The sequence below is a fragment of the Biomphalaria glabrata genome, chromosome 9 (assembly GCF_947242115.1).
Source record: "Biomphalaria glabrata chromosome 9, xgBioGlab47.1, whole genome shotgun sequence".
In the NCBI taxonomy this organism is placed as follows: domain Eukaryota; kingdom Metazoa; phylum Mollusca; class Gastropoda; family Planorbidae; genus Biomphalaria; species Biomphalaria glabrata.
Genome location: NC_074719.1, coordinates 45180170 through 45205276, shown reverse-complemented (window position 1 = coordinate 45205276; position 25107 = coordinate 45180170). Strand labels below are relative to the sequence as shown.

The following is a 25107-nucleotide window of genomic DNA, read 5'->3' as shown; positions in this document are numbered from 1 at the left end:
TTAGTCCAAAAAACAAGTAACAAAATTCAAATATATGACCTCATACATATGAGGAAGATATTGGCAATGATTTCTTAGTCAAATTAAATTTAAAAAATTACCTGATTATTAATTATGTCAGCATGAAATTAGAGTTTAAAACAATTCTAACACGGGTTGAGTTTTGAAGAACAATTCAAAATGTTTTGCTTAAAGCTAGAAGTTAGTTATGCTAACACTAGTCTGGTTCATCTCGAATACAGTTTGATACTTTACTAGTTACCATACTAGTTATCATACTGATAGCACTGGTTTTAAGTCCTCCTAGACAGTTTTATTAAAAAATTGGCTGATTTATTTATAGCATTTGTTAAAGTTATTAAAGCATGAAATAATGGCTAGTTATCCAACTGATAGCACTGGTTTTAAGTCCTCCTAGACAGTCTTTTTTTTTACTCGCTAATACAGGAAAGTCCATTTATTTTTGAAAGCTTAGATTCGCTGAGAAAAGAAAAAGAGGCTAGTCCTTGTGATGGTCACAGAAACTTCAAGAAGGCCCTAAAACTCAAAAGAAATCTTTTTTTTTTTTGTACAATAAAATATTCCTACCACAACAAGGTCTCTCTTCAAAAAAAAAACATGCACACATTTTTATATTAATAAAAATTATTATTTTTATTATACAAATAAATTACATTAACAAAAAAAAACCCAGCATATATAACAAGTTGATGGCTACACAGGCAACGGAAGAAAGCAGAACTTGTCCTGCAAACAACAAAAAAACATAATGTAAACATTTTTCACTAGGTTTTGACCTTCATGTATATTAGAAAAGCCTACATTCCCAAATTAAAAGAAAAATGGAAATTGGATTTAACACTAAAATAATTTGGTCATATTATTTATTATTAATAAAGTAGTGATCTCTAATTTCCTAACATGTTAGTAGGTCAAAGGTTAAAATGTTGATGACAAGATGCAAAGCCATAATAAAACCAGTACTAGTGTATGCAAGTGAGACCTGGACACTGACAAAGACAACCAAAAATCTACTAAATACTTTAGAACAGTAAATACTTAGAAAAAATCTATGGTGCTATACATGATGAAAACAGGTGGAGGACATGCACTAACCAGGAAATTTATCAATTGTATGAAGACCCACTGATAGTGATGAAAATAAAAAAAGAACAGATTACGTTGGGCAGGTCACACTGAGAGAACAGGGGGAGCAGAACTTGTATACTGGCAAAAAAAAAACAAAAGGCAGGTGACCCAAAGGAAGACCACGAATATGATGGATTGAATATGTAAAGATGCAGATCTACACCAAGTTTTGGCATGGAGATGAAAAGCTCAAAGAGAGATCAGAATGGAAGGATGTGCTGAAGCAGCCCAGAGCGCTCCAAGGGCTGTAGGGCCACTGGGATGAATGGATGGAGTTGACGACAAGAATTTATTAAAAAGTTCCCCTTTCATCTGCCCTATAGTCCTTGCAATCTAGAAGGCAGAAGATGTTAAGGTCATATGTTTCTGTGACCCACAGTTAACAATGGTGTCAATGTAAATGAAATTAAAAATACCAGTCCTCACCAGGATTGGAACCAGGGACACCCAGTTTGGAAGCCTAGTGCTTTACCACTCGCCCATCGCGCCTCTGATGAAAAGAATAAAGACGGATATATCGAACATGTCTTTTAGCTGAGGGCCACAATTTCTTGCCTTTTTTTGAAAGGAAAGATCAATTGGTCTCGAGATTGAATAAAATTTACTGACAGGATTAAGAAGATACAAAACTGATCTTGGGTTTAAAAAAAGATTTCAATCTGTTTAGTTTTATTATAACACAAATGACAAAGTTTTCTAACAGATTGATCAAAGTGTCTTACTAAATCAGTGTTACTGTGCTCCATCCAGACAGCAAGCAGTGCAGTAACATTGACACCAGTACCAGAGATCTAGACATAGTACATAAAACAAATGAATATCATTTTATACATAAAACAAAAATAATATCAATCATTTCAGTAACTTAATTACCATTAGAGTCTAGAATTTCATACAAAGAAAACATTCTTTAAAAAAAATGTTTTGCAAATACATGCATTAATCTATTTGTTCATATTTATTAGAGACTTTAACTGTACAATCATATTGGTGTTGCTGGCTGATTCAGGAAACTTGTGGAAGGCTTGAATGGTACTAGACAAGAATGATTGCTTAGTATATAGTATTGTTTTAGCCCTGCATTGAACACCGCCATTCAAATTATACGGAAGGTGCACTCTAAGTTGTGTGCTGTTAGGAATTAGACTAGAGGTCAATGTTGACATTAGTGAGACACATAAGAGTTGGAGTTCTGCCTAAGTCAAAGACCTGGAGAAGCTGTGCTTAAAGACAGACTGTTACGTTCTGTGTTTGTGATGTCCTGTCAATGAGGACCTGTCCTTATTGAGTTGCCTACCTGAGATTTATTACAGTAGAGTCATTCTGAGTATTTTATTAAGATATGTTTTTGTATTCCTAGTTGCAAAGTACAATACAAGGTATGTTTATGTATCATGGCTACTTTACTTTTAATCTTCTGTCCAAGTGTCTTTTAGAGGATTGTCATCAATGTGTCCCTTAAATTGTCATCAATGTGTCTCTTAGATTGTCATCAAGGTGTCTTGTAGAGAGATTGAAAACCATGGTGTCTGTTAGAGCGATTGTAATCATGGTGTCTTATTGAAAGATTGTAATTATGGTGTCTTATTGAAAGATTGTAATCATGGTGTTTTTAAGAGAGATTGTAATCAAGGTGTCTCTTAGAGAGATTGTAATCAAATTGTTAGTTAAATGTGAGTATTCACTTATCATAAATCTCATGGTTCTTCTATTTTTCTGTTCTAATATTTTCTAGAGTCAAGGATTAGCAAACATATATTCTTCCATCCAGCATCTTCATTTCCAAGTATGCCTAGAGTTAAATTTTATTGTCAACATGCCCCTTGAGTAAAGTATTTTGTTTCCAGTTGTCTCCCATCAGTAAACAGACACAAAGCTTAGAAACACCAACAATTACTGACTTTACTTCCAGAAACCAGGTCCATTTTTCGTGACCAAAACTTACCTAAAATTCCATTTTTCGTTACCAAAAATTACTTATTTGTTACCAAAATACCATTTTTTTTTTTTTGCAATTTACGCAAATCAATATTAATATTTTTTTTGCAAAACCTTAAAAAATAAAAGGCATATTATGGTCTCATCTTGCTAATATGATATACTCAGATACTGGCAATATTAATATCTGATTGATTATAATAATACTGAAAAAGAAATAAGTAATATAATTACCATGTGGAGCATGGGAGCAAACCTGTAGTCTGGATGATTCTGGTTATGCCTGACCATCAGTCTTCGGCTGACAAAGTCACTCAGGTCTGATACATTCCCAATCTGAAGAAAAACGAATGTATTTAATTATGTTTACTTTCTGAGTGCTTCATTACATTGCGTACTATAATATACCAGGAATATGGAGAAATTTCCCATGGTTAAAGACTTAAGGCTGCATTAAATAGCAGGTCAGGACCGGGAGTCAGCACCACATATAATAGTGTGACCCAAGCCAGTAATCGTCTCATGCACTGAGAAAACATTCCTTGTTCCATATACTAGGACAAATTTGTACAAATACTCCTTCTTCCTTAGTACTTTTAAAGCATGGAATGGGTTGCCTGAGTCAGCCAGGAAAATCAGTGACTTGTCAGAGTTTAAATCATTGATTAACATGCATGACTAGGTTGATCTAGGACATGCATAATATTTAATCATCTTTTTTTTTGAAGAAACATCTGTACTTTATAAGATAGAAGATAGGACTTCAGGCAAAGTGCTCCTTGTCAATGTCTGTCAAGGACAGTATCTTGTATCTCTGCTAAGAGAAATTCTTCTCATTGGTTGACTAGGGCTTGTCAGGAGTTCTTAATAATGTAGCATGTCAACTGCAGCATTTAACATCAACCAGCTAAGAACATTTTCAAACCTGGATTGTTCTTTCAATTTATTAAAACAGAACTTGTATTTGTAAGACATTGTTCTCAATCTTGTTATGTCAAAACACTTTTGACCTTTTCCTTCTTTTTCTATTTTTAGCAATATAAAAAACTGTATCAGAAGAGAGTAATTTAAAAACTAAATCTACACTGTCTAGCCAAGAAACAAAATTCTTACTGGGATGTACTTCTGAAGACTTGGAGCATAGATCTGTATCTCGACCCTTCTCCTCTCTGCAAGTTGTAAGTCTGCAGCTTTCACTTGAGTAAGCCTGACCAAATCAACAAGAGAGAACTGAACAACATGTAAAGAATCGTAGCGAAATATTAAAATGTGATGGGGGAAGATACGCGTGGGTCAATCTTAGTGTTTGTTTTCCCCAATGTTTTGCAGATTTTTATCTTCAACTGAAGACAAAAACGTCTTCGCCGAAAGTATTCTACAAGACACTGCAACGGAGGCTGTTCATATGAGGAGAAGAATTGAACTTGTCTATCACTTGATGTGCTTCCATTGCCTAGTTTAGGGTGGCATGCGGAGGCTTGGTTGCATATTTCTTCACAATGGAAGACTCCAGTTAAGTTAATTTCGATCTGACATCATATTTGTATTTGACATAATGCTAGATCAGCGATTCTCAACCTTTCAAGTTCGGCAACCCCTTTTTACAATCCCCCACTCTGCCACGACCCCCCCTCCACATACATACAGCAATAGAAGAGTAGACAATAACAATTCAAATATTCGATGATCTTAGGCGACCCCTGGCAAAAAGTCAATCGACCCCCAAGGGGGTCACGACCCACAGGTTGAGAACCCCTGTGCTAGGTAAAGCTAGAGCTGCATAGATCAGAAAATTTTCAGTTAAATTTTAATATTCCCTTTTTTTTTTTTGGGGGGGGGGGGGGGGAAGGTAAAGTTCAAGGTAAAGTAGAACTATTTGATTTTTTTGTCCCCATTTCTTCTAGAAAATTATACAAAATATAAAACTCACAAAAGTATTCTGTTTTGATCTGAGAACAAATATCAGTTTCCTATATTATTATCTTATTTAATAGGGTTAAGCTTATCTATAAAAAGAATAAAATACTAAAACTATTGCATTTACCTAATAGGAAAACCTAATGGGGCTAAAAAATTCCAAATCAATTCAATATTTGTGCCAAACTGCTTGTCTAAATCTTCTTGTAAGAGGCATGAGAAAATCCCAACCTGCAATAAACCAAAACAAATAATACATTACTTCCTGGCAACAAACATATTTTTTCAATTTTGTATTTCTAATACCAGGAGTAAAGGATAACAATAACTCTGTTTTTCAAGACAGACTCCTGCATGGCTGGTGTGAGCTAGCAAGAGAAATGAGATCCTATATAGTCAACATAAGCAACAAAAGTAGCCAAACTAGGTGCCGGTACAATGTGGCCTTTAAAAAAATGGTGGCATTAAAAATATTCAATATTAGTTACAAAAAATAAAATAGGTAGACATCATCCCAGTGGCGCTATAGCCCATGGGGGTCCCTGGCACTACCATGGTGGGCCCTAATACTACAGCCCATGGAGGGCCCTGGCACTACCATGGTGGGCCCTAATACTACAGCCCATGGAGACGTCTGGCACTAAAGCCCATGGAGGTCCCCTGGCACTACCATGGTGGGCCCTAATACTACAGCCCATGGAGGGCCCCTGGCACTACCATGGTGGGCCCTAATACTACAGCCCGTGGAGGGCCCTGGCACTACCATGGTGGGCCCTAATACTACAGCCCATGGAGGGCCCTGGCACTACCATGGTGGGCCTTGACAAAACAGCCCATGGTGGCCCCTGGCACTACCATGGTGGGCCCTCCTACTGCAGCCCGTGGAGGGCCCTGGCACCACCATGGTGGGCCCTAATACTACAGCCCATGGAGGGCCCTGACACCACCATGGTGGGCCCTAATACTACAGCCCGTGGAGGGCCCTGGCACCACCATGGTGGGCCCTAATACTACAGCCCATGGAGGGCCCTGGCACTACCATGGTGGGCCCTAATAGTACAGCCCATGGAGGGCCCTGGCACTACCATGGTGGGCCCTAATAGTACAGCCCATGGAGGGCCCTGACACTACCATGGTGGGCCCTAATAGTACAGCCCATGGAGGGCCCTGGCACTACCATGGTGGGCCCTAACACTACAGCCCATGGAGGGCCCTGGCACTACCATGGTGGGCCCTAATACTACAGCCCATGGAGGGCCCTGGCACTACCATGGTGGGCCTTGACAAAACAGCCCATGGTGGCCCCTGGCCTGCTTTAGCACATCTCTCCATTCTGATCTATCCTGTGCTTTAAGTCTCCATGACTCTTAGCTGCTGTAGTTAAACAAGTGCCTTTAAAGTATCACTTTTAAGTTAACATTTAAAAACTAAATAGTAAAAAATTTATCAAAAGTGATGTAGTATCTGAAATTCAGAAACTTTATAAACTTTAAAAATAAACAATAGAGGGAGATACTATTACATTGCTGATTTCATGGTTTAAAATAACTTATTATCTGATCATTTCATTAATTATTAACGAAAACAATCAAATCTTATAACATTGAAAGCAGTTAGATCGAATTTTCAAAAATATTTGAAAAAAAAGCTCCCCTTCCAGACCTAGCTTTCTATAGTGCAGATGATGTAAAGGTCATCTGTTACTGTGGCCTACGGTAAACAAGGGTGTCATGTGGCCAGCACAACGACTAACAGACTTTACTTTTCCCCAACTAATGTCAGAGTACCCAATCGAGCTGGGTGGACTCAGAGGCGACCTAAAGGTCCCGAAAGTAAAAATCCAAGTCTTCCCCAGGATGCGAACTTGGGACCCCGTGTTGGAAGCCAAGTGCTTTACCACTCAGCTTCCCCACCCTCCCATTCTGTTAGCTTGGGGACGTAATACATTTCATTTTTTTTTTAAATTACTGTTTAACAAATACAAAAAAGATTTGATAAAGGCAATACTACAAAAAAATTTAGCTGACCTGAGTTGTCTGGTTAGCTCCATAGAGTCCAGGTAGATGGCCTGTGAAGATAAAACATTTAGATTCAGAAGACAATGTTGCTACAGTGCTAGGGATAAAAAGTAATTTTCTTCAATTGAATGTATTGAAAACAAAAGTGGTAACCCTTAATTTCAAACTAATGATCTCAGAAAAGTGGAAAAAAAAAATAAAGGTCAAGTAACAAAGGTCAAGTAACTGAGCTATGTGAACAACTTCTTTCTCTCAAGGCCACAATAAGTTTGATACAAATATTACAGTGTCTTGTCAGAATGTTGTAAGACTGAAATCAGTTCGTTTACTTCATTGACTTTTTAAATGTCTTCCCAGTTAAGCATGGTTATGATGAAGACAAGAATTGGGTCAATCAGATCAAAAGTTTTTATTCATCTCTTTAAATTATGAAAACAATGAGATTATCTTATCTTGAAACTGTTACTCACTATTCTGGTAACGCCGTCCACATGAGAACATGTTCAAGGGTAAGTAGTTATCTCCTATGCAACACTTTGCCACATAAGCTGTAGACAGAAAACAGCTTATCCATTTAAAAACTTGTAGAAACAAAATTGGGAATTAAATTAGTTATTGAAATAACGATGATGTGACCATGAGGTACATCAACAGAAGACAACATAAATTTAACTCCTACACTGGCAACACTTTGCCACATAAGCTGTAGACAGAAAACAGCTTATCCATTTAAAAACTTGTAGAAACAAAATTAGGAATCAAATTAGTTATTGAAATAACGATGATGTGACCATCAACAGAAGACAACATAAATTTAACTCCTACACTGGCGAGACTAGACTACAAAGAACCAAGTTCTGATGGACGTGTTTGGTGTAATGCACAAATTGTAAGACAAATTTCCATACGGACAATAAAATATTATTATTATTATTATATTTACTGATCGAGAGCTGAACTTGGCAGGATACCTAGCGGAACTATCCCATTTTTGGCATGACTGTATGCCAAAGGCAATCTTTTTAGTTAAGCCTAAAGGAGGGCTGTATAACAGAAGTACCCCCAATCCCACCCACACACACACACACACAAAAGAATTATAAACACCAACTCAGAAAACAGTTGCTGGAATAGAAGAAAACAGCTGGCAACAAATGGCTTGTGAAAGAGATGAATGGAGAATTCCAATAAAGGTCAGGGGACACAGAGAACCTTTCCGAAGATGGAGGCAGATGAGGAAAAGAGAATTTTAATAGACCCCCTGTAGACAACGACTTTGTCTGGATTAAATATGTTAAAATACGCAGGTCATAACTGGGTCTGCATAGTAATGTGAAATGCTGTACTCATCCTCACGCTTCAGAATCAAACACAAAAGTCTTTTTTTTTTGTTTTGTGGTAGAATAAAAACATTTTGTTTTAAATCTCAAATAGTTGGTTTTTTTTTTTAAACTTTAAAACATAGCATAAATTATCACATAAATTCTAAATGCTAAACCAAAAGACAGGTCTTTAAATGAGTAAAATGGTTGATTAGGTCACTCTATCTACCGGGACAAATGAGTGAGAAGTTAAACAAAGAGTTTAAACACAGCCGGTAGGCCAAACAGCTCCACCAAAGCTCCAAGCTTACCAACAAATGTAGCCGTAGAGATGCCAGCTAGATGAATCATTGGCTCGATTTGTGTCACAACGTTATCAAGTATGGTCAGCACCTGGAACACAGAATGTCTAGCATAAATCTTGGCTCGACATATCATTATTATGAGCGTGATTCAAAGGCCTAAAGTCATTCTCTGGTACCAATGAAGACTAAGACTAAGACTGCTTTATTGATCCTTATGGAAATTTCTTGTGATTACAAGGACTCTTTTCTCATATAAAGACAACACAACAGAAACATTTACATAAATAAAACACACACAATATAAAGAGTTCATTCGGTGATTACACACAGAGTTGTTTAAAGGGAGACAACTCTTAACAGTGTCAACAAAGGAATTTGTTAAATAATGTGAAATTTGGTTTTATTTTTTTGTATGCAATATCTCTAAGCTGCTTCTCTTTTCATGTCCTATGTCTTATAAGGACATGTTGGGAATCAGGGAAAAAAGTTTCTGTGTTGTCTTTATATGGGAAATCAAGGAACAAGTTGTGTTGTCTTTATATGGGAAATCAGGGAACAAGTTATGTTGTCTGTATATGGGAAATCAGGGGAAAAGTTGTGCTGTCTTTATATGGGAAATCAGGGAACAAGTTGTGTTGTCTTTATATGGGAAATCAGAAAACTAGTTGTGTTGTCTTTAAATGGGAAATCAGGGAACAAGTTGTGTTGTCTTTATATGGGAAATCAGGGAACAATTTGTGTTGTCTTTATATGGGAAATCAAGGAACAAGTTGTGTTGTCTTTATATGGGAAATCAGGGAACAAGTTATGTTGTCTGTATATGGGAAATCAGGGGAAAAGTTGTGCTGTCTTTATATGGGAAATCAGGGAACAAGTTGTGTTGTCTTTATATGGGAAATCAGAAAACTAGTTGTGTTGTCTTTAAATGGGAAATCAGGGAACAAGTTGTGTTGTCTTTATATGGGAAATCAGGGAACAAGTTGTGTTGTCTTTATATGGGAAATCAAGGAACAAGTTGTGTTGTCTTTATATGGGAAATCAAGGAACAAGTTGTGTTGTCTTTATATGGGAAATCAGAGAACAAGTTGTGTTGTCTTTATATGGGAAATCAGGGAACAAGTTATGTTGTCTTTATATGAGAAATTAGGGAACAAGTTATGTTGTCTTTATATGGGTAATCAAGGAACAGTGTGTTGTCTTTATATGGGAAATCAGGGAACAAGTTGTGTTCTTTAATTAGGTTTATATGGGAAATCAGGGAACAAGTTGTGTTGATTTTATATGGGAAATCAAGGAACAAGTTGTGTTGTCTTTATATGGGAAATCAGGGAACAAGTTGCATTGTCTTTATATGGGAAATCAGGGAACAAGTTGTGTTGTCTTTATATGGGAAATCAGGTAACAAGTTGTGTTGTCTTTATATGGGAAATCAGGGAACAAGTTGTGTTGTCTTTATATGGGAAATCAGGGAACAAGTTATGTTGTCTTTATATGGGAAATCAGGGAACATGTTGTGTTATCTTTATATGGGAAATCAGGGGAAAATTTGTGTTGTTTTTATATGGGAAATCAGAGAACATGTTGTGTTGTCTTTATATGGGAAATAAGGGAACAGTTGTGTTGTTTTTATATGGGAAATCAGGGAACATGTTGTGTTGTCTTTATATGGGAAATCAGGGAACAGTTGTGTTGTCTTTATATGGGAAATCAGGGAACAAGTTGTGTTGTCTTTATATGGGAAATCAGGGGAAAAGTTGTGTTGTTTTTATATGGGAAATCAGGGAACAAATTGTGTTGTCTTTATATGGGAAATCAGGGGAAAAGTTGTGTTGTTTTTATATGGGAAATCAGGGAACATGTTGTGTTGTCTTTATATGGGAAATCAGGGAACAGTTGTGTTGTCTTTATATGGGAAATCAGGGAACAAGTTGTGTTGTCTTTATATGGGTAATCAAGGAACAGTGTGTTGTCTTTATATGGGAAATCAGGGAACAAGTTATGTTGTCTTTATATGGGAAATTAGGGAACAAGTTATGTTGTCTTTATATGGGAAATCAGAAAACTAGTTGTGTTGTCTGTATATGGGAAATCAGGGGAAAAGTTGTGTTGTTTTTATATGGGAAATCAGGGAACATGTTGTGTTATCTTTATATGGGAAATCAGGGAACAAGTTGTGTTCTTTAATAAGGTTTATATGGGAAATCAGGGAACAAGTTGTGTTCTTTAATTAGGTTTATATGGGAAATCAGGGAACAAGTTGTGTTGATTTTATATGGGAAATCAGGGAACAAGTTGTGTTGATTTTATATGGGAAATCAAGGAACAAGTTGTGTTGTCTTTATATGGGAAATCAGGGAACAAGTTGTGTTGTCTTTATATGGGAAATCAGGGAACAAGTTGTGTTGTCTTTATATGGGAAATCAGGGAACAAGTTGTGTTGTCTTTATATGGGAAATCAGGGAACAAGTTGTGTTGTCTTTATATGGGAAATCAGGGAACAAGTTATGTTGTCTTTATATGGGAAATCAGGGGAAAAGTTGTGCTGTCTTTATATGGGAAATCAGGGAACAAGTTGTGTTGTCTTTATATGGGAAATCAGGGAACAAGTTGTGTTGTCTTTATATGGGAAATCAGGGAACAAGTTGTGTTGTCTTTATATGGGAAATCAGGGAACAAGTTGTGTTGTCTTTATATGGGAAATCAGGGAACAAGTTGTGTTGTCTTTATATGGGAAATCAGGGAACAAGTTATGTTGTCTTTATATGGGAAATCAGGGGAAAAGTTGTGCTGTCTTTATATGGGAAATCAGGGAACAAGTTGTGTTGTCTTTATATGGGAAATCAGGGAACAAGTTGTGTTGTCTTTATATGGGAAATCAGGGAACAAGTTATGTTGTCTTTATATGGGAAATCAGGGAACAAGTTGTGTTCTTTAATAAGGTTTATATGGGAAATCAGGGAACAAGTTGTGTTCTTTAATTAGGTTTATATGGGAAATCAGGGAACAAGTTGTGTTGATTTTATATGGGAAATCAAGGAACAAGTTGTGTTGTCTTTATATGGGAAATCAGGGAACAAGTTGTGTTGTCTTTATATGGGAAATCAGGGAACAAGTTCCTGTCTTGTCACCAGTCAAGCACAACTCAGTTTGAATTGTATCTCAAATTTAAAAATCCATGGTGTCCATTAAGATTCAAACTCAAGTCTTTCAAAAATTTTATATATTAAAACAAAGCTGATTTATCCTAAGCGTACAGGCAGAAACTTGTCATGGAAACATACTTAACTAAGACATTATTATATCTGTAATATCTACCTAGCATACTTAGTGGGCATATCTCTTTTACGACATTTAGGGGATAGGGGCTATTTGGGCACTCAGCATATACTACTCGATATTTTTTGAGAACTTAATTCTTCCTCTCCTAATTGACAATACCATCGTTGATTTGACCTCAGTAAATTTAATTAATGTTTAATTTTATAAACTTGACTTTGTGCTATATAAAAAGTGCATGCTTTCCCCTTTAATTCTATACCAACTAAAACATTTTCTGATAACAAACAACAAAGTTATTAAAGCTTAATCATAACAGGGGAGTGAACTAGTAATGAGCAAAATGAAGAATTCTGTCAGAATGTGGGAAAATAATTACGGAGAGAAAGAGTTAAAACTATCTTAAAGATAATACAATGAACAGTTACCTCTGTGGGGTTATGCACTTCAAGACCACAGCCTTCCTGTCAAAAAAGAAATTAAAAAAAATAAAATAACATACATTATCAATATAGCAGTCAGTTGTTAAGATCTAAGACATTTTAATTAACTTTTCTTTATAGAAATTATGGAGGCGCGGTGGCTGAGCGGTAAAGTGCTTGGCTACCGAACTGGGGTCCGGGGTTCGAATCCTGGGATTTTTAACTTCAGGATCTTCGGGCGCCTCTGAGTCCACCCAGCTCTAATGGGTACCTAACGTTAGTTGTGGAAAAGTGAAGGCGGTTGGTCGTTGTGCTGGCCACATGACACCCTCGTAAACCGTAGGCCACAGAAACAGATGACCTTTACATCATCTGCCCTATAGACCACAAGGTCTGAAAGGGGAACTTTACTTACTTACTTTATAGAAATTAGAGAATGAAAGTTGGGAAGTAAAAAATTGAATCTTTTATTATAACCAAAATTGTGTAATAGCATTATGGCTTGTTAGCCTGGTTGATAAAGAGTTGCACTAACAATGTGAATGTCATAGGTTCAAACCCCATAATAGCCAACTTCTTTTTATTATTCCATGTGAAATAAAATAAAAATGTTTATTGTAATATATTACTTGAGCATACAGTAGGAATGGATTTTTAGAGATCTTAGACAGAGAGTGGAGGTGGATTGGTCACACCCTTAGAAAAGATACCAACAACAGAGTTAGACAGGCTTTAGAGTGGAACCCCCAGGACACGAGACACAAAGGTATACTAAAAGAATGTGGCATCACAGTGTACTGGATGATGCAGAGAGGACAGGAAAGAGCTGGGAAGCCATAAAAAAACAACAACCAAGAAACCGAGGAGAGTAGCGTGTTTTTACTGAGGCCCTATGTTCCATGAGAAACGCAAAGGAAAGATGATGATGATAGTTCTTTTTTTTTCTTCCTCTTTGTTCTCATTTTTCCTGTTGGAGGGTTCAGATCAGTAATCCTATATCTGAGATAAACAGCGCAGTGGTTTCTAGATCAGGTTGTTCTCTATATAGTTTTTCTTTCACAGGAGGGTTTTGGGGGCCAGAGTCCTGTTCGGGCCTCTAGAAATAGCATGCAGCTTTGAAGGACCTGGTCGGTATTCTCTGATGATGCTCCACAAGGACAAGTTTTACTAGTCCCGACTTTTAACTTCTGGAACATATGTTTTCTTTTTTTTTATATAGTTTTAGTTATAGTTTTATAGTTCTTTTTTTAAAATCATTTTATCAAAGCTGAATCTAGTTATTTGTTTCAAAATATATATATTAAAGAAAAAAAATCACTAATGCTGAGAGGATTGACATTGTGTCATACGTAAAACTTTTTTTTGTACAGCTCATCTTTCATGCTGCAGCATATTCTGTGCACTTTGGTCTAACATGCGGCAGCATACTCTGTGCACTTTGGTCTAACATGCTGCAGCATACTCTGTGCACTTTGGTCTAACATGCTGCAGCATACTCTGTGCACTTTGGTCTAACATGCTGCAGCATACTCTGTGCACTTTGGTCTAACATGCTGCAGCATACTCTGTGCACTTTGGTCTAACATGCTGCAGCATACTCTGTGCACTTTGGTCTAACATGCTGCAGCATACTCTGTGCACTTTGGTCTAATTTCTTTTGGACCTGTTGAAAAGGTAGGGTATCTGGAAGAAGGCTTCTGTGCTGGCCTTTGTGATCTAAGAATTAGAAATTAATTGCCGACATCAGGATTCTCATTCAAGCCCCTGTGTTAGGTAGCCAAGCCGTTTACACCACCCAGCCACATTGTAGAGATGCACTTTAGGTGACTGCTATTGAGCGCGCAATTATGACGACATTAATTCAAAGCAGCATACTCTGTGCACTTTGGTCTAACATGCTGCAGCATACTCTGTGCAATTTGGTTTAACATGCTGCAGCATACTCTGTGCACTTTGGTCTAACATGCTGCAGCATACTCTGTGCACTTTGGTCTAACATGCTGCAGCATACTCTGTGCACTTCCTCTTATATTAAAAACCTCAGAACAGCACTTACAAAGCTCAACAACAACAGCAAAAAAACTGTTATTCAATGGATACCAGCCTATATACAACTAGAAGGAAATGAGAAGGCTGACACACTCGCCAAGAGTGGGAGAACTAACTCTCAAATAAACTCTGCACTCTATCCAGAAGAAATGAAGAAATTAATTGTAAACAAAATAAATGAGAAATGGACGAGCTCTCATCCAAATCACAAGAAAGATGACGCTTACTATAAGCTATCCCGACAAGACCAACGTCTAATCTTTCGACTCAGGACCAGACACAACAGAATGCGACAACACATGCACCGGAAGCTCAAAATTGGAACCAGTGAAATCTGCCCATGTGGAGTATCACCAGAGAATGCCGACCACGTCCTCCAAAACTGCTCTCTTTACCAAGAGGCCCGTATAAGACATTGGCCCCAAATCACCCCAATAGAAAGAAAACTATATGGAGAGCTCCCTGATTTGAAAACCACTGCGCAGTTCATCTCATGTATTGGTCTAGTCATATGAACACTCCAACATAACAATGAGAACGATGAAGAAGAAGAAGACGCCTACATCAGGATTCTAATTTGAGTCCCTGTGTTAGGTAGCCAAGCCGTTTACAGCACCCAGCCACATTGTAGAGATGCACTTTAGGTGACTGCTAGTGAACGCGCAATTATGACGACATTAATTCAAAGCGAGACTGTGGATTAGATTTAGATAAATGAACTGTTGAGGCAAGGCTTTCATAGATAGGGTTAAGTGTCTCTTGCTATGACTTGTTACATTTTAGTTAGCCAAGCTAAACAGATTCATGTTTGACTGAACAAGAAACAGCCGCTACCATGATGTTAGTCCTGAAGAACTCTGGGCCAGAGATGAAGTAAAACTTGTGCTTCTGAAAGTAGCGGACTAACGATGTCATCAGTGCCAACTCAGTTTTAGCCAGAGCTCCTTTCAAATAGTAAGCCTTGGGGCCCACATTGCTGGGGAATAAGCAAACAAGTCTATTCAGAAAAAAAATTCCATAAGTAGTAACACTAATGCAAAACTTTTTTCTTTCCAAAATTTTAACACAAACAGATTTAGATACTGTATTTTTGTGCATATAATCCGTGAGTTATACACGTTTTTTTTTTTTACAAACAAATGGCAGCTATGTGGGGTATACAAAGGTGTGGAATTCACAAAATTTATTTCACTCATAAATATAGCATTAACAGAAACTATGGACGGGAAAAAAACAACAATAAGGGAAAGTGGCCTTAAAGACATTTGAAAGAAAATAAAATTAGAATGAGTGCTATGAAAGGCTAAACTAGAAATTAAAAGAGGACATAAAAACAAAGACTAATTAGATTTAAATCTTTAAAATAGTTTCTTTGCTTTTTACTGATTGGAAAGTTTTGTTAAACTTTGGTTTACTTGCTGTATTTATTTGTTCGCTTCATCTAGGAGTAGTTCTTGTTTTTAAAATAACTGATATTTGGCTTGCACTATTTTACAAAGACAGTAGAAAATTTTCATCACATTATGAAGATAACCATGAGTACCTGAACTTTATAAGATTGTATTTTTTTCCAATCTCTATATGGCTCATTGTCTTCGCAGAACCTGGCATGTGAAAAATAAATTTTATATAAGACGTAAAAATTAACAAGGAAAAGTCTTAATCAGTGCACAAACCATAGACCTATTAATGAACTACTCTATTTTGAAGCAATAGAGAACAAGGTAAAGAGTTTTCTTTACTTCTAAATATTTAATTCACTTTTTTTTTGGTTGAAAAATATTAGACATAGTGCTGCCATTTACATGAGTGAAAAATGCGTTGCATCATTCATTGTTTTAGCGCTTATCTTAACACTTGTATTTATGCTTAATAGTAACAAAATGAGAATCTGTCCAAGTTTTTGACCACCAGGTCTTAAGAAAGACTTTACACTACTAGCTCACACTTGTGTCAGTACCTTTTAAATTATTCACCTCTCTTAGGACTGTTGACTCCTCATCTGTCTGTAAAATAAATAAATTCATATCAGCATCAAACTTATACAATTTTTGTATTAAATATTTATATGCCGGCAGTTAAAACATGTATAATGAAGATTAGAATATTATGGAGGAACTGTGATCATCACTTGCTGTACAATTATGAGCTTGCAATTTGTACATTTTTTGTCATTATATGTTTTTGGATGTTTCTTCAGAATTGATGTGTTTTTTTTTACATTCTAGTCCAAACCTCCTGAGGAATGGCAGCATGTACGTTTCAAACCCAGGACCATCATAATGACAGTACAAAGCACATGACCAGGCAGCCATCCATATGGATAACTTGAATGGATCTGGCAGGAAGAGTAGAGGTAGAAAACTTAGTAGGAGATGCAGATCCAGACATCAACAGAATATGAATCCAATTCAATGCAGAAAAAAAACAACAATAGTGTAAAAGATTTCACCATTGAAATATCAAAATAGTAGCCAGCAAGTGTCAAAAGATTCAAATATTTAGGAGCAATTCCTTTCAGGTGAAGGAATCGCCAAGACCACCATGAGACTAAAAACATATATAATGTCACACAAATATAACCCAAAAGATCAGATTAATTTTATTTTGGGTCATGACAACATTCTTATTACTAGAGTCTCGTATTCTAACAACAAGATTAGAATCAAATTGTACTGCTAAAAGGAAGCTTGGGGGAGTGGTGACTAAGTGGTAAAGTACCTGGCTTCTGTACTGAGGGGGGGATCTCAAGCTTGATTCTTGGTAAGGCTTGGATTTGAAACATTGAGCTTTTCAAGATGTTCTTGAGTCCACCCAACACTTACCTGGCATATGTTGGGGAAAGTAAAATGGTCGTTGTGCTGGCCACAGTACATTCTCATAAACTGTCAGCAATAGAAACAGATGGAGGCACGGTGGCTGAGCGGTAAAGCGCTTGGACCCCGAACCGGGGTCCTGGGTTCGAATCCTGGTGAAGACTGGGATTTTTAACTTCAGGATCTTCGGGCGCCTTTGAGTCCACCCAGCTCTAATGGGTACCTAACGCTAGTTGGGGAAAAGTAAAGGCGGTTGGTCGTTGTGCTGGCCACATGACACCCTCGTAAACCGTTGGCCACAGAAACAGATGACCTTTACATCATCTGCCCTATAGACCACAAGGTCTGAAAGGGGAACTTTACTTTTTACTTTACATAGAAACAGATGAGCTTTACATCCTCTTTTCCACAGATCACATGGTATGAAAAGGTAGCTTGTTTAAAACAATGGACTAAATATTAGTGGCTATACATCTCAGCCCTTTCCCCAACAAAGGCTCTCAAGATTTCTTTTATTGACACGTGTTAACAGTATTTGAACTTTGAGCCATATTACTCTATGCACACTCAGATGCACACCCTCAATGCAACAATATTCCCAAGAAGAAAACAGCGCTGCAAACAAATGTGAAGCAAGGACTTACTGTTGTGGGGTGAATGTCGTTGGGTAACTTCAAGCTTCTTACCATGACCTGTTCCTCAAGGTCCCATATCATCTGAAATAATAAGACAATAAAAAATAATATGAAAATAATTATCCTAAAGAGAATGATAATACAAACATTTTTGGATACAAGAGCTTCATACAAAAGCAAGTGCTGGAAGAAAAAACAAAACAATACTGGTATTAGGATCATGGATATTGCTAAGCTACAGGATAGATCTAAAAAAACAACAACCCAAAAACAATATACTTTGAATAGCTCCATGCCTTGCTGGTGTGATTCAAAGCAATGTTGTGCAATAACTCAGTTGCAGAAGATGGGAATACAAAAGTTGTTAGCCCCAATTCCTAAGGCCCTCCAATCCTGATTTTTCTTTTTTTTTTTCCTACACTATAAGGCACTATAAGTCTTTGCAAGGCAGAGGACATTTGAAATCAGGGTACCCCTCTCTAAGGTAAATTATCTTACTTGACTGACGAACTCTGGCTACCAGAAAGATTAATTTATAACTTTAAATCAGCATCTACTTTTCATGCGAAATTCCCTCTCTCAATCATTTCTACTACTTTTAATTGTCATTCCCTCTCTCTCGAAAACAGTTCTTAGATCTTGTACACCAAACATTCATCTCTAAACATTTCTGAAATCTTGTAAGCTAAAGATTCATCTCTACATAAACTTTACAACCATACCAATCCATTTCATAAATGTCACCCAAGGACACAAAAAATGCATGTCACTTTTTCCATCATGTAAAATTGTCACACAACCATCCCCAACAAAAGAACAGAGCTTGATATGACATTGGGAAGAGAGAAACTTGTAGGTATACCATATATTTTCAAAATTAAGTGTCATGCCGGAATGGTGTATTTGTGAGCCTAGTTCTACTGACTTTCCAACGTGCATAATGCGGGTCTGTATGTATGTGGTTCTACCATTTCTAGTTAAAACTTGAATAATTTAACTGCATCATAACTTAATCTAAAAAAAAAAAATTGACAGTAAATTCTTTGAATATATTGACACAATATAATAATATTCAGACAAAAATCAATATAAATCCACATATTGAAACAGAATGAAAATGTACAACTCACTGCTAAACTTTTACACTTAGAAAGTCCAAAATGTGGGAATGTATGACTTTTATCTTAAGTGCTCCTGGAATTTCATGAGCTATTTTTAACTTTGTTGGAAAAAGCAACTGTTTTCTTGGGTGGTAATATCAAAGAACAACTTCTGCGATTATAAGCATCAAACCAAGCATTTTGATAAGTGCCACTCATTCATACAAAGGCTCAAAATTTGGAGTAAAAGCATAAAGGAGGGCTCCTGGATTGGAGACGATGAACACATCAGATGGAGGAAAAAGTTTGTGTCCTCTGGTGATAACCAATGCCCAACTTATGACATTTTGTGTATTCACATGAGAAGTTGCAAAAAAAAAATCATTTTTGTGAAACATAAAATGCCACACAACAGTCATATCCATTAGATTTCAAAATAGAATTTAGAAATATCAAAATAATACAACTTGAATTGTTTTAAATCAACTCAAAAATGTATTTTAAAAAAAATCAAGACTTGTTCCAGTGAAATTTCTATTTCCAAGATGTCAGGGTTCATTTCTTGCTTGTCTTGGCTCCTCATGCTTTTTTTTTTTACAAACTAAAGAAAGAACGACTGACTTTGGAGAGCAGAAAGAACCTTAGACAACAGAAACAATTTTGGACTGTAAGAGCCTTAGACAACAGAAACAATTTTGGACTGTAAGAGCTTTAGACAACAGAAACAATTTTGGACTGTAAGAGCCTTAGACAACAGAAACAATTTTGGACTGTAAGAGCCTTAGACAACAGAAACAATTTTGGACTGTAAGAGCCTTAGACAACAGAAACAACTTTGGACTGTAAGAGCCTTAGACAACAGAAACAATTTTGGACTGTAAGAGCCTTAGACAACAGAAACAATTTTGGACTGTAAGAGCCTTAGACAACAGAAACAATTTTGGACTGCAAGAGCCTTAGACAACAGAAACAATTTTGGACTGTAAGAGCCTTAGACAACAGAAACAACTTTGGACTGTAAGAGCCTTAGACAACAGAAACAATTTTGGACTGTAAGAGCCTTAGACAACAGAAACAATTTTGGACTGTAAGAGCCTTAGACAACAGAAACAATTTTGGACTGTAAGAGCCTTAGACAACAGAAACAACTTTGGACTGTAAGAATCTTAGACAACAGAAACAACTTTGGACTGCAAGAGCCTTAGACAACAGAAACAATTTTGGACTGCAAGAACCTTAGACAACAGTAACAACTTTGGACTGCGAGAGCCTTGGATCTAAAGCCATACGATGAAAAACTGTTTTTCGTCATTCTTATTTTAATGGCTGAGACAAAATGGTACTTAAAAATGTAAAGGATAAACAACTAACTTGCAAATCCTTAATACGTTCTTTAATACTTGTCAATTTTGTCAAAAGTTCATGAGCAGCAGCCTGGTATCCTGGTTCATGATCCTGGATAAGTTGTAACAAAATAAAAAAAAAATAAATAAAAAACTGATTGGAATAGCTTAAGATAAGATTCTCATATTAGCAAAACAAATAAAAATGATTTTAAAAAATCCCCTCCTCAGCAGATTTTTTTTATTGCTCTTGTATAGCGCATTTTTCATGCTATAGTATACTATGTGCACTTTGGTCAAATCTCTCTTAAGGACCTGTAGAGGCAGCGGGTATCTGGAAGAGGATTTCCGAGGTGCCTTTAGGGGCTCAGCAAAACACGACACAATTTGAGTGGGGATTCAAACTTAGGCTTTCTTGCTGGGTAGTCTTCTTATCTTATCTTATATAATACAGATGTTACTTCAAAAAAGAAGATGATTATGTCCTACGCATCATGCATCTAGTCATGCATGTTAACCAATGACTTAAATTCAACCAAGTCACTGGTTTTTCTGGCTAGCTCAGGCAACCCATTCCATGTTCTAATAGCACTAGGGAAGAAGGAGCGTTTGTACAACTTTGTCCAAGCATATGGAATGAGGAATGTGCCTTTATCTTTATGTCTTTCTGAGTATTTTATTAGACTTTGTTTTTGAATTTGAAGATTATGGTACAGTGTTTTATGTATCATTACTACTTTAATTTTGAGTCTTCTCTCCAAGCGCTATATGCCACTTGGCCTACAGATTTCATAAAAAAAAAAACGCTTGAAAACACTAGATAAAAAAAAATGTCAGAATTTGTACAACATTTATAAATGAAGACAAGTTTATTTAAGATCATTATAATAAAGAGATAAGTGACCATCACACAAAATAAAACTATGCAAAAAAAAAAAAAAAAAAAAAAAAAAAAAAAAAAAATGAAACCAACCTGGTGTTCTGCTTTCATTTGTTTGAGTTTCTCTGCAATTTCATTTCTTTCAGAAACCAAACCATTTCTTTGTCTTTCTAAAGCCCTTAGTTTTGTAAAATCATCAACCTTTTGAGAAATAAGTAAAGAAAACAAATAAAGAAAAACTTTTAAAAAGAAATAAAGTATATATATATATAATGCAGTTTAAACAAATCAGAAAGAAGGCATTTCTTAATCTAAAAGGTTTTTCAAATATGATATAGATCTAGCTGTGACTGAGTGGTTAAGCGCTTCTGAACCTGGGGCACTTGGTTCAAATCTCAATAAAGACTGGGATTTTGAATTTTAAGATTTTTAGGGTGACCCTGATTCCACCCAACTTTACCTGACTTTAGTTGGGGAAAGTAAAGGCGGTTGACGTTGTGCTGGCCACATGACACCCTACTCATTAACCGTTGGCCATAGAAACAGATGACCTTAACATCATCTGCTCCATAGATAGCAAGATCGAGAGGAGGAAATTTTACTTTGCTAGCTGCAAAGTGGCAGTGTTTATAGTATTCTTTTTTTTTTAAAGGTGAGAAACATGGTTGATAAGTTTTATACAATTCATTCCAAACTTTTAAAGGTGAAAGAAAGCAACCTTTACAATATCTTTCAGAATTAAATGTTAAGCCGCAACTGAAGGCCTAGGATTTTAACAATGGCATTTAGCAAAAGTCTCTTAGGAGATTTCTAGAGGACCTGCCTCTGCCATGGATACAATATTTTCCTAATAGTGACAAATCTTTTACATGTCCCACCCTGATGCTACAGATCAAATGATACAAAGATCAACAGTTATGTTATTTTATTTCTTAAATTCAACAAATAAATTGAATCTTAGCTAAAAACTGAAATATAATTTTTTTTTAAGAATTTTTTTTTTCAAATGAGATTTTTCAGTAAAAAAAATATTTTTTCTTCACTAACCAAGGAGCTCAAATCAGCAGGAAGTCCTCTTCTGCGCAAAATTAGCTCTAACTGTTTTATATTATCAGCAGACAACCTGTTCTCAAGGTCAAGCTCTAAATTGACATGAGACCCATACAGCCCGCCGAAAGTATTGTTCACAAACAGCCAAGACGCTGGCTGCTTCTCAAATGTTAACTTTTCTGCAGAGTTGTGATGGGCTGCAAACTGTATCCGTGCCAATCGTTTTAGTTGATTTAAAAAGGAGAACCTTGAATATGTTGTCCTTGTATTTGCATGTAACAACCTACAAGCGGTGGAGCCTATCGTTGATAGACATTTAAATGGCAGCAAACTTGTAGCTGTGACCGCCATCAAACAAATTTGGTGCTGGAAAAAAAAATTATAAAATATTTTTATATACATCAATAAGAATGCATAAAAGATAGCATTTCATAATCGTCATACTATAAGATTCTAGAAGGTAAACATATTTTCACTTTGGATTATTATCACAAAGACCTTCCTTAAGGGAACAGTACCAGGAAAAAGAAGAAGAGGCACACAGAGTAAAGTGGGAAGCGTGGTCGAGAGGCTAAGTGTGCTTGAACTTGGCATGTCTTGGCTACCTAGAAGGGGGATCGAGGTTCGACACCCGACTCTGGCAGAGTTGCATTTACCGAGCGCCTAGCATGGAAAACTAACTCCTAGATACCCCCGCCTCCCCACAAATGAGATTGGACCAAAGCGCTCTGAGCAATCTATAAGCATGACAGTAGCCCTATATAAAAGCTATATAATAATAATAACAGAGAAAGCGATGGGAAGACAGCATAAAAGAATGGACACGCCTGCCACTGAAAGAGGTTCTATCAAAGGCAAAATACAGAGAGGAATGGAGAAAGATGGTCGACAAATCTTGTGCGGTTAAAACTGATGTAATATCAACGTTTTTAACGTGGCAAAGTACCAGCATCATCTTGGACATTTTGTACATGAATTCAGAAATGAAGAATAGGTACATCCTTACCCAAACCTCCCACAGGATGCAGGGGATAGAAGCAGGCAATTATAGATCTAGTAAGTTCATTTTTGTTTTGTTAAATCTCTAACTAGTGATTAGTTCTATATCTACGAGTTTACTATCTAGATCTAGTAGAATCTAGCTGATTTTTATCTCAAAACTGGTGATGGTCACACAATGAAATGATCTGTGGAAGTATAGATATAGATCTAGAATCTACATCTACTTAAAGTATATTTATATATTATATAATATTTACATATATCTAGATTCAAAATAATTTTTAAAAAATAAAAACATTGAGATCTACTGGTCCAGAATCTGTGGTTTGAGCTCTAGACTTTGATTTGATCAAGTCAATGGTCTTGGGTTTAAACCATGTCCACCATCATCCCCTGCCATTCTTTGGGAAAATGTTTGTAAAATGTTTTACATGTTTCGGATGTTCCTTCAGAGTTGAAGATAATTACTTCCTAGTCCAAACCTCCCGCAGGACGACAGGGGATGGGAGCGGGCAGGATTTGAACCCGGGACAATCGATAAACCTGAACGACAGTCCAGCGTGCAAACCGCACGACCAGGCAGCCATCCAAATCCAAATTTGGGTTAGAAAGTAGAAAAATGTACAATTATAATTTATGTAGACCTAATAATCTTCATAACTGAAGGAACATTTGAAACATGTAGATCTAGGTCATTTTACTAGATCTAGACTAATTATGATCATCTTCTTGGTTGTAGGTTCAATATATACATACACACACACATATATATATATATGTATACACTAGATCTATAACTAGACTTCTATATTAATCTATTACATATAGATCTAGTTATACTAGTTATAAAGCTATTCTTGTCTAGATCTCATCTATATCTAGAATCTATATTTAGGTCTAGTCAATCTAGATTATTATTATAGATCTAAATGTATTCTAGTCAATCTAGACTCTAGACATTATAGATTAAATAAACTAGAGGTAGTAGAGTATAGATTACTCTAGTCATTCTTGATCTAGATGAGATGTAAATACCAACAAAAGCCTTGAAAACGCCTAAAATTAACATTTTCAATTATAGAAGATCTAGATTATAAATCTATTTATAAATAATTTTCCACGAAAAGAAGAATATTTATATTAATAATAGATATTCTAAATGTAGATCTAGATCTACTTATTATTAATTAATAATTTTAATTATATAGATCTAGATCTATCTCTACTACTAATGACTAATACTAAGAATCACTGTCAAATAACTTCTAACTAAGATCTATAATAATTATAAGTATAAAACTCTAGTCTAGAGTCTAAGTTATTAGTTAAGTCTTTTAGTTTTAAGTCTAGACAGTCTAGTACTACTACTAGAATCTAGCTAGATCTAGATCTAGTACTACTCTTACTAGTAATAAATACTACTAGTAATACTAATAATAATAGTACTAGCTAGTCTAGTCTAGTGAGATGAGTCTAAGTCTAAGTCTCTAAGTCTAAGTAGATCTATCTAGATCTAGATCTAGTTAAATCTAGTAAGATCTTGTCTTGAATATTATAAAAAAGAATTAATATTTAAAGCTCTAAATAGACTACTACAACAAATAAGTTTTGGTAATGTGACAAAGTTTACATCTTAGATCACCAAGACCAAACAATACTACACAAATACCCCAAAAATACAGAATGATGAGAATGAAATGAATGAAAGTTATAAATCTATGCAAAAGAAAACTAAGGACGCTGCCATCTTAGCATAATAAAATGCTCACTTGTAAGCAACGGACAAAAAAAAATAATAACGGACTAGATCTATACATTTCAATATAAAAAGGACATAAACTATTTCAAATTTAATTCGAAAAATATTTTTTATAGTTTAAAATAC

General features: G+C 36.0%; 1 protein-coding gene across 4 annotated transcripts; it reads right to left on the bottom strand.

Moving 5' to 3' along the window:
• Nucleotides 1-627: 627 nt before the first annotated feature.
• Nucleotides 628-24985, bottom strand: LOC106071774 (serine--tRNA synthetase-like protein Slimp). 4 transcript variants are annotated; one of them, XM_056041298.1, is made up of 17 exons: nt 24853-24985; nt 22218-22586; nt 21264-21371; nt 20319-20402; nt 17857-17928; nt 16357-16402; nt 15940-16000; nt 15231-15372; nt 12354-12389; nt 8656-8737; nt 7493-7570; nt 7032-7072; nt 5132-5235; nt 4201-4294; nt 3322-3423; nt 1872-1940; nt 628-747 (listed from the first exon to the last, which is right to left on the bottom strand). In XM_056041298.1, the coding sequence occupies exons 2-17, from the start codon at nt 22569-22571 to the stop codon at nt 715-717; spliced, it is 1506 nt and encodes a 501-aa protein (XP_055897273.1). In that variant the 5' UTR covers nt 22572-22586; nt 24853-24985; the 3' UTR covers nt 628-714. The 4 variants fall into 4 exon arrangements, with proteins under 4 accessions (XP_055897273.1, XP_055897272.1, XP_055897271.1 ...); XM_056041297.1 differs by having other exon boundaries at nt 24892-24985; XM_056041296.1 differs by lacking the exon at nt 24853-24985 and adding an exon at nt 24223-24246.
• Nucleotides 24986-25107: the final 122 nt, after the last annotated feature.